The sequence below is a fragment of the Megalobrama amblycephala genome, linkage group LG4 (genome assembly GCF_018812025.1).
Source record: "Megalobrama amblycephala isolate DHTTF-2021 linkage group LG4, ASM1881202v1, whole genome shotgun sequence".
In the NCBI taxonomy this organism is placed as follows: domain Eukaryota; kingdom Metazoa; phylum Chordata; class Actinopteri; order Cypriniformes; family Xenocyprididae; genus Megalobrama; species Megalobrama amblycephala.
In genome coordinates this window covers 17882962-17893140 of record NC_063047.1, presented here as the reverse complement: position 1 = coordinate 17893140, position 10179 = coordinate 17882962, and the positions used below count along the sequence as shown (strand labels likewise).

The window sequence follows — 10179 nt, the reverse complement described above, 5'->3', positions numbered from 1 at the left end:
CAGCCTACAAAACCTGAACAACCTGCCTGAGCATGTTAAAGGGTTAGTTCACCCAAAAATGAAAATTCTGTCATTTATTGCTCACGCTCATGCCCTTTCCACACCCGTCAGACCTTCATTCATCTTCAGAACACAAATTAAGATATTTTTGTTGAAATCCGATAGTTCCGTGAGGTCTGCATATAGGGAGCAATGACATTTCCTCTCTCAAGATCCATTAATGTACTAAAAACATATTTAAATCAGTTCATTTAAAGCGACGAGAATATTTTTGGTGACTTATTTAGGCTAGTGATGGCCGATTTCAAAACACTGCTTCAGGAAGCTTCAGAGCATTATGAATCTTTTGTGTCGAATCAGCGGTTCGGATCGCCAAAGTCACATGATTTCAGCAGTTTGACGATTTGACACGCGATCCGAATCATACGCTGATTCATTATGCTTCGAATCTTCATGAAGCAGTGTTTTGAAATAGATCATCACTATATAAGTCATTATTTTGTTTTTTTTTGGCGCACCAAACATATTCTCGTCGCTTTATAATATTAATATTGAACCACTGTACTCACATGAACTGATTTAAATATGTTTTTAGTACCTTTATGAATCTTGAGAGAGGAAATGTCATTGCTGGCTATGCAGGCCTCACAGAGCCATCGGATTTCAACCAAAATATCTTAATTTGTGTTCCGAAGATTAACGAAGGTCTTACGGGTGTAAAATGGCACGAGGGTGAGTAATTAATGACAGAATTTTCATTTTTGGGTGAACTAACCCATTAAATTGAAGGAATAATTGGCATGCTGTGGTTGATATCTCAAAAGAAGATCATAACTCAGGAGTGAGGGGTTTCAAACAGAGCTATAAAGATGCCAGACATTTAAATTTGCCTTTTTATTTGGACTTTTAGTCAAACGATGGCCAAAGATATTGAATTTCCTTCTTATCTTGTTGTTGCACAATTTAAGTGCTTATTTTAAAATAAAATAAAATTTTGTATTGTTGCCAATATTATGTCTGCAACGTATTCTAACAACAGTTTTTATTTTACTTTACTTTACTTTGTGTCACTGATGTTGATATTTCTGTACGCTGGAAAAATGTCAATCTGGCATCCAGCAGAAAGTGGGCGTGTTTGTTTACATTTCTTCCTGCGCCACGCGACTGTGCGTGATGACGTAAGTTATACGCAGCGCTCTGGCTCTCGGAAGAGAGAGAGGAGACAGGCTAGCTTTCAGAAAACCGGACTAAAGTGATGCAGAAAACGGTAAGACGGGAATTTTTATTGCACCGTGAGTGAGGCAGAAAACTATACTAATATCTACGCGTCTTTTTCATGAACAACAATGTCTCTGTCGCCTGTTAACACCCATAAAGTCCCTTGATGTGCCAGCTAGCAGTATAGCAGGTTAGCCTGATCTCTAATGTACTGAACTGTGAATTTTGACAGTTCACTAGTTTAAAAGATAATTAAATAGCTTTCATTTGAATACCAACATTTCATGATTTTATTTTATCTTTATTTCATCTTTCCATGTGGAGAATTTTGCCATCAGAAATGGTCACTGTGGTTTTTGTAATCTTATATATCTCACTACAATTCCTTACAAAATGTTGCCATGGATACCATAGTTACCGACAAAATACCACAGCATTACTACATGTAGTAATTATTATCTCCGTAAAATCTCTATAAAGTACAATTGACTTACATCATTTAGTGTAAAAAGATTTCAGAATCTATATATAATGACTGCTTTTGTTATGGTATTTGTGTGGGAAACATGGTACATTTTTGTGAGAAATCTGGTCACACTTAAATTATTATTATTGTATCGATTATCGATTATATGCTGAAAGCCATATTTGTTGTCATTTGTTAAATGAATAGTGTATATCATGTAAATGGGTTTAGTATTGTTTTTTAGCTCCTTAGCACTGTTTGGTTTTGTTTCAGGACTTTATTATATATTGTTTATATAGTAGTGACCAAAAACAAGGGAGAAAAAGTACAAAAGTATCAAAATGTGCTTAAAATCAAACACTGAAAAAGATTAAAATGACTGTGAACTGAGTAAGTTTAACAATGATGTTGGCTGAATGAATAAAAACACAATTTACATAACATAAAATGCATAAACAACAGCAGATGTGTGATTTTTTTTCCTGCCTAGCACATAGATAACAAACACTGGGAAAAATATTATATTAATATTTGCTATATTACCAAGTTATTGGCACCAAAATACAGAGTTTGGCCATACTATGAAGCTTTCCTGACTGTGCATGATTATATGATTATTTGCATTTTGTAATTTGTAAGTAGCATTGCTTTTTTGGCCCTTCTATAACAAACATGCTATTTAGTATAGATGATTTTGAGCAACACTAACCTGTCCTGCCTTTTTCTTAGAGCGATTAACTTCTGCATAACCATGGAGACTGATGCAAACTCCTTCCATGTGGAGTTCCCCGATTTTTCCTGCTCCCTCCTGAAGAAGCTGAACCAGCAGCGGCAGAGAGGGCAGCTGTGTGACCTCATGGTGTCCCTCGGTGGCCATCAGTTTCGTGCTCACCGCGCGGTGCTGGCCGCCAGCTCACCGTACTTCTGCGATCAGGTGCTGCTGAAGAACAGCGCCCGCGTGGTGCTGCCGGACGTCATGCATCCGTGCGTTTTCGAGCAGCTTCTCTTGTCGTGCTACACGGGAGCGCTGTCCGTGCCATCTGGAGAGGTGGTGGCCTTCCTTACGGCCGCGAGCTTCCTGCAAATGTGGCACGTGGTGGACAAATGTACTGAGCTTTTAGAAGTGGGGAAGAAGAAAAACAGCTGCAGCGGGCATTTCGACCATGGATCCTCTCCGAGAGGTGACGGTTACGGCACCGACAATGAGGACACCGGCCAGACTGCAGGTCAAGCGGAAGATCTAGTTGATGACGGCCTTTCGATTCCCACTTTGGGAACTTTGGAAAGCGCCGGCTGCTCGTCTCCAGATGATCCGAGCAGCGAGAATGGGTCGGATGCAATGGAAAACCAGTGCTCTAGACCTGCCTACGTGCCGCCGAGCATAATGGGACACAGGAAGAAGGTGCATATAAAAGCAGAGAGGCAGAATCGAGAAGCCTGCGGCGGCCTGTTTGGCAGTGAACACACCGTGAACGATTCGGATGAAAACTGCCACAATCCAAACATAGCTGAGGATTGTTTTGAAGAGAAGTTGGTGGAGTGTTTGGATGGAGATTGCTCCTACGAAGAGCCCTCGGACTTCTACGGGTCCTCCATGGAGGGCTTTTCACAAGCCGGAGACGAGCTCTCTGACCCACCGTCCAAGGAGAAACTGCAACTAGAAGGAAGTGCAGATGTTTCTCAAGATGAGACACCTGTTGACGGTGGCCTGAAGGAGGAAACTTCTCACTCAGGGTTCGCCTCGGTGGTTTATAAGCTCTATCCGTGTCAGTGCGGCAAAAGTTTTACGCACAAAAGCCAGAGGGACCGCCACATGAGCATGCACCTGGGTCTGAGGCCGTTCGGTTGCGCCGTTTGCGGCAAAAGCTTCAAAATGAAGCATCACTTGGTGGGCCACATGAAGATCCACACGGGCATTAAACCCTACGAGTGCAGCCTGTGCTCGAAACGCTTCATGTGGAGAGACAGCTTCAACCGCCATACCTCCACTTGTGCAAGAGCCCACCAGACCCGACGGGCCTCCCAGATCTGCTAGTGGAACATTTGAGAAACCTCAGCATGGAAGCATCCTTTACCAGAATGCCAAATTGAGTATTATTTTTTTGGCTTTTATTTTAAACAAGAACCTCAATTTTGAACAGAGGCCTATTCTGTTCATTTGTTCAGGTGTACACTACCGGTCAAAGGTTTGCAATTAATACATTTTTGCAATGGTTTTAAAAGAAGTCTCTTCTGCTCGCCTGATCAGGGCTGTTGATCAGTAAAAACAGCAATATTCTGAAATATTTTTACAATTTAAAAGCACTGATTTATTCCTGTGATCAAAGCTGAATTTTCAGCATCATTACTCCAGTCTTCAGTGTCACATGATCCTTCAGAAATCATTCTAATATGATGATTTGCTGCTCAAGAAACTTTTCTGATTATGATCAGTGTTGAAAACAGTTGTGCTGCTTTATATTTTTGTGGAAACCCTGATGCACTGATATTCAAAAGTTTGTATTAGTAATGGAGACCTATAATGCCCCTTTTATAAGATGTAATATAAGCCTCTGGTGTCTCCAGAATGTGTCTGTGAAGTTTCAGCTCAAAATATCCCACAGATCATTTATTATAGCTTGTCAAATTTGCCCCTATTTGGGTGTGAGCAAATGACGCACGCCATTTTTGTGTACGTCTCTTTAAATGCAAATGAGCTGCTGCTCCCGGCCCCCTTTCCATAAGAGGGCGGAGCTTTAACAGCTTGCACTTCTGTTGCTCAACAACAACAAAGCTGGAGAATCTCACGCAGCCAAAATGAGGATTGTCAGTAACGGTGTTCAGCCTTACATTGTTCATACCGGAGTCCGGCGTAAAATGACGGCATGGTAACAACACTCTACTACAACAACTCTTCCTCTTCTCTAAAGCAGCCCAACATGGCCTCACCCCCTTTGTTGCGTGTTCTCGGGGGCGGGGTTTATGTAAATTTTGGGGTTAGTGATGTCACTAAGCCAGGAAGCAGCTTGTTGTAGTCCTTAAAAAGCGATTTCTGTAAAAGAAAATACCTCCCTTTGCACTGAACTTTGAGCGTGGTAACTTTGCAGATGTTGTTTATGCTCAAACAGCAACATTACACACTAACTAAAGTTAAAAAAAGTCAAATCATACTCAAGGACCCCTTTAAATAAGTTTTTTTTCCTTCTCAAGAAAAATTTAAATGAATGCTTTAATTCAACTTGGATGCATTAAATTGAACAAAAGTGTCAATAAAGACATTTATAATGTTACAAAAGATTTCTATTTCAAATAAATGCTGTTCTTTTGAACTTTGAACTTCTTTGGAATCTCACAAAAGTATTAAACAGCAAAAACTTGAACAAGAACCCTAATTAATAATTGAACACCAATAATTGATCATTATTGAGCAGCAAATCAACATATTAGAATGATTTCTGAAGGATCATGTGACACTGAAGACTGGAGTAATGATGCTGAAAATTCAGATTTGATCACAAGAATAAATTACAGTTTAAAATATATTGGCATTTAAAACAGTTATTTAAAATTGTAATTATTTCACATTTTTACTGTATTTTTGATCAAATAAATAGAGCCTTGGTGGGCAGAAGAGACTTCTTTTAAAAGCATTTTAAAAAATCGTAATTATTTCAAACTTTTGACTGCCGGTGTATCTCAGAAAACCTCATGGAATGATGTAAAGTCACCACGAAATCAGAACTGACCTTTTTACTTTCTTAATGGACATTATTAAAGTAAAATGTCATTTCATGTTGACTTAAATGTCATTCTAATATCTCAGAATGGAGTGATTATTATATCAGAAGGAATAAATATGACCATATTCTACCACACAGACACAAGAGCCTTGAATGCTGTTGTAATATTCAGGTTATACGCCTCACCAAGCGCTTTGGACTTATACTAAATTTTAACAAGGTTTATCTAATGTAAATAGAAATATTCTCCAGTGCAGCATTATGCTGGATTTCATTTGCTTTGGTTGAGCTGGATTCAGTGTTTGGCATTAACTCTATTGCTGATCTCTATAATTTCATTGCTAGAGCACTTCAAATAGGATTTCACAGAGAATAGCGGTTGTTTCAGCTGCTAATCCGTTCTAATCCACTTTATGCTCTGAAAGTCAACAGATTTATTAGGAGGATTTTGAAAAGGAAAAAGTCAAATAAAATCGTACATAATGCTGCATAAATGGCATTGGCATTTTCATCTTTCAGCTTCTGCAAACAGTATTCTTGTACGTGATGTTCATTTTGTCAAATGTTTTTATAATGTGCCATAAATGTAAAATATTATAAATAAAAAAACATGCCCAGGTCATATTCCATAAAAAAAAGAAGTTATATTTTGCATAAAATAATTATCTTTCGCTAAAAAAAAAACTTAAGCCTTACAGTATTATGCACATTTTCCCATCCAGTTCATTTAGATGGTTGTAATTCTCAGTATTCTAAATGGGAATTCTCACTATACTCGTATTTTTCATGGTAGTGAAATAGAGTTACTTTTCTTTATGCAAAATGTAACTTTTTATTTTTTTGTTGTTAATTATTTATTTCTTTTTTGTGGTGAAATATGACCAGGACATGATCTTGATGGCTTTTACATCATTCATCTGTATACTGAATTGAAGTGGATTTAAGAGAGAAATATGGAAGCGCAGCCACTTGTAAATATCAGATATCATTGAAGTGAACACATCTTTATCGTTTCACTTCGCAAAGACATTTCACGCAAACATCAAAAGCAAAAGAGCACAAAAAGCAAACAACTTTTGAAAGGGCTGTAAAACACTTGTACATAAGCGGTTGGGTGTTTACTTGTATTATTTTAATAATCTAATGTACAAAATGTGCCATGAATGGATGGCTGGATGTCTGGCTTTCAGTAGTTTGGTATTACAGTCTTTTTGTGCTTGAACTGTTACATCAATACCTCAGATGCTGTGGTATTCAGTAGTTTAAAGATGTGTTAAGAAGACACAAAGGAGCATGGATTAGAACAAAATGTAAGCTCATTTTATTATAGTTTTAGATCTAATAAATAGGGCTTTTCTTAGAGTATTGAATTATACCCGAAAGTGTTATAAGCTAGTATAACACTCAAACATGTGTCTTTTTGGCGATCGTCATTTGATTTTGTTCATTTGTTGTATGTAAATAGTGTTTGAATTATATTTTTTTTTATTATGAATGTGCAAATTTCTATATCAAACAGAACAAACAAGTGACAATCATACAGGCAGAAATGACGTGAAGGATTTTGCCTCGCAGATGAAAATATGGGCATCATATAATCAGTAACATTATGAATATATAAATTCTTGGAGTAATATGAAAAATAAATTCAACCAATCTTTTGATATAGCTTATTATGTACTCTGGTAAAAAAAAAAAAGCATATGATTATATGTTGATTTGTTTTGGGTTATTAATTGGAAACGGTTATATAAAAATATATATTCTCTAGTGACCAAATTTTTTAAATCAGTAGGCAAAGCTTTATGATGTTGGACGGATCACTACCTCAACAGGACTGTCAAAATAATCTGTTTATCAGAAAATGTTTCCTTCAGGACGGCATCATTTCCACTTTCGCTTCTGTTGTGTTTTCTTCTTATAGAAGAACTTTGTGAAACTTTGTGAGATTTGTACAAAAATGTGTTTAGCAATAAATGTTTTATTTGTACTGGAAATCCTGTTTTGTTGCACAAAGAACAATTGTGTCCACAATTATTATTCAGTTATTTGAGTTGCAATGCTTTTTAATTCCAGGTTCCGGACAGTAGATGGCAGTCTCAACTTATACATTTACATTTAACTGGTTTCCTTGTTTCGTGTTTATATATATATATATATATATATATATATATATATATATATATATATATATATATATATATATATAATGTGTGTGTGTGTAAACATAGTTGCAATGCTTTTTAATTCTATATATATAAAGAAATTTTAATATGAATTTTTATCGTATGTAGTATCAAATATTTATTATATTATTGATTAATATTTTATGAATTATTATATTATTATTATCATGAAAAAGTTCATAAGAAAGAATAAATCACATAAATACTTCACAAATACAGAAAATCTTTTGCTTTTCTCTTTAAAGAGTGCCTGGTGTTAATGTACTGCCTGTAAACTTCACTTAAAAAGCATCATAATAATATCTACTCTTTATTAGAAAATTTCGATTTTAAGTATGTAATTTAGTTAAGATTACAATAAGATTGATTAAATGTTAGAGTGTTAAATTACAGGACATCAGGAGGCAGTGGAAGACATCCCTACTGTTCAGATGCACCTGCGCGTCCACTTCAAATTCACATAGACCCGGTGCTTCAACGCGATTGGCTAGCGCTTCGCGGGGGGCGGGGTTGTTTATTCGCACAACGCGTGTGATTGGGCAGTTGACCTGTCCATTAGATCAAAGGAACCTACCTGACACTTCCTGCCCATGAATGTTTCGCTTGTTTTGGCAGTATGATATTTGTGTATCTCTGCCATGTTTGTGTACATCTGTCGCAAATGTATTTACATTTTTAAACGTGTAACATCGTCTTGACGCTCTGGAATAATAACCATACGCACTGTTTTGGATTATATGCGCAGTTGAGCCCGTTTAATGGATGACTGGAGGAAGAACGTGATTGTTTCTTCTCATTGATCCGGGATCATACAGTACAAAGATATAAGGTAGGCGATCCCAATTTTGATTTGATTGATGGTATGGATGGGTCGATGGAGTATTGATTAGGAACAGTCTGTGCACGTCATTCATTAAGACGGGTTAGTAAAGGTGAAAGGTTACAGCCCTGTGCGCGCCACCGCGGCGCTTACATGTTGCAAGGTGCGCGTATGATCAGGCGTGTGCGCGCACGAGCCTCAAAATCCTCCTGAGACACTGCAGCTCATTTCTGTCATGTATAATGCTCATGTTTGTTAATAGCTCTGAAGCAGTAATAACAATGACATATTTTGCTTTGCAATATGTTGTTTTGCTTAATTTTTAGTGAGTAGCCTATTTGCATGGCATTGCTGATATTTCTTTATAGTAATTAATATAGGCTAATATGCATTTTTTATTTTTGAATTAACAAATGACAAACTATTTTACATATAGTGCTGTGCCATTTCGTATTAATGAGCTTTCACATAAAGCGTTGTATTGCTGATATTGTTTTATGTTTTCAGAGATATTACAGAGTCTTTGTTTATATGTAAACTTTGTAACATTAATAGATGATGCAAATGCCACATGCTTTTTTATTTTTTATTTAAATGTTTTCAAAAAATATTACATGTCTGGTTGGTCTGTTCAACAGTTCCATTGTTTGTTTGTTTTTTACAAAATTTGTCATTTCAGTATCAAAGCAGCTTTTTGTTGTTGAAAAAGCCATTGTTTTCCCAGATGCTGAGATGCAGTGTCTTTTGTACTGCTTGCTATGCAGTTCACACACTTGCATTGCAGACAATGTGAGATGTGTGTAATTGATCAGGACGAAACTTGGAGTAAGTGAGAAGGAATCCAGCAGCTTATTCCTGATGGCTGAGAGCCAGAGCATTCCTCAGCCCAGGAACCGGTGTAGTATTCAGCTGTTGGCCTTATACACTACACATCAGTGCAGGTTTAGTTGATCAGGGCAAACGTGAATGACCTTGTCACGAGTAGATGTCATGAATTCAGTGTACTTTTTCCTTATATATATATATATATATATATATATATATATATATATATATATAAGTATACACACAGTGGCATAAAAAAGTATGTGAACCCCTTGCAGAATCTGTGAAAATGAGAATTGTTTTAATAAAATAAGAGCGATAATAAAAAAATGCATGTTATTTTTTGTTTAGTACTGTCCTGAGTAAGATATTTTACATAAAAGATGTTTGCATTTAGTTCACAAGACAAAACAATAGCTGAATTTATTAAAATAACCCCATTCATAAGTATGTGAACCATTGATTCTCAATACTGTGTGTGGTCACCTGATGATCCACGACTGTTTTTATGTTTTGTGATGGTTGTTCATGAGTCTCTTGTTTGTCCTGAGCAGTTAAACTGAGCTCTGTTCTTCAGAAAAATCCTCCAGCTCCTGCAGATTCTTCAGTTTTCAAGCATTTTTGCATATTTGAACCCTTTCCAGCAGTGGCTGTAGGATTTTGAAATTCATCTTTTTACACTGAGGACAATTGAGGGACTCAAACTCAACTATTAAAAAAGGTTCAAACATCCACTGATGCTCCAGAAGGAAACACGATGCATTAAGAGTCGGGGTGTGAAAACTTTTGAACAGGATGAAGATGTCACAATTTTTCTTATTTTGTTTAAATATCATTGTTTTTCATTTAGTATTGCCCTTCGGAACCAACAGAAGATACTTGCATGTTTCCCGGCAGAAAAATTAAGTACAATTTACCTTGATATTTGAATTCAAAAGTTTTCAC

At 36.6% G+C, this 10179-nt stretch overlaps 2 protein-coding genes across 3 annotated transcripts in view; both read left to right on the top strand.

The window, feature by feature from the left end:
* Nucleotides 1-1164: 1164 nt before the first annotated feature.
* zbtb43 (zinc finger and BTB domain containing 43) lies at nt 1165-4052 on the top strand. Its single transcript, XM_048188028.1, has 2 exons — nt 1165-1267; nt 2414-4052. The coding sequence occupies exon 2, from the start codon at nt 2436-2438 to the stop codon at nt 3717-3719; it is 1284 nt and encodes a 427-aa protein (XP_048043985.1). The 5' UTR covers nt 1165-1267; nt 2414-2435; the 3' UTR covers nt 3720-4052.
* Nucleotides 4053-8141: 4089 nt separating this feature from the next.
* Nucleotides 8142-10179, top strand: part of LOC125266903 (ras-specific guanine nucleotide-releasing factor RalGPS1) — a 206867-nt gene continuing 204829 nt past the window's right edge. For both annotated transcript variants that reach the window (XM_048188026.1, XM_048188025.1), the window contains exon 1: nt 8142-8418. The gene's annotated coding sequence lies outside the window, so the exon portion shown is untranslated. The remainder of the gene's footprint in view (nt 8419-10179) is intronic.

Excerpts from the sequence above, each read along its gene's own strand:
- zbtb43 (XM_048188028.1), top strand. The coding sequence starts at position 2,436 with ATGGAGACTGATGCAAACTCCTTCCATGTGGAGTTCCCCGATTTTTCC.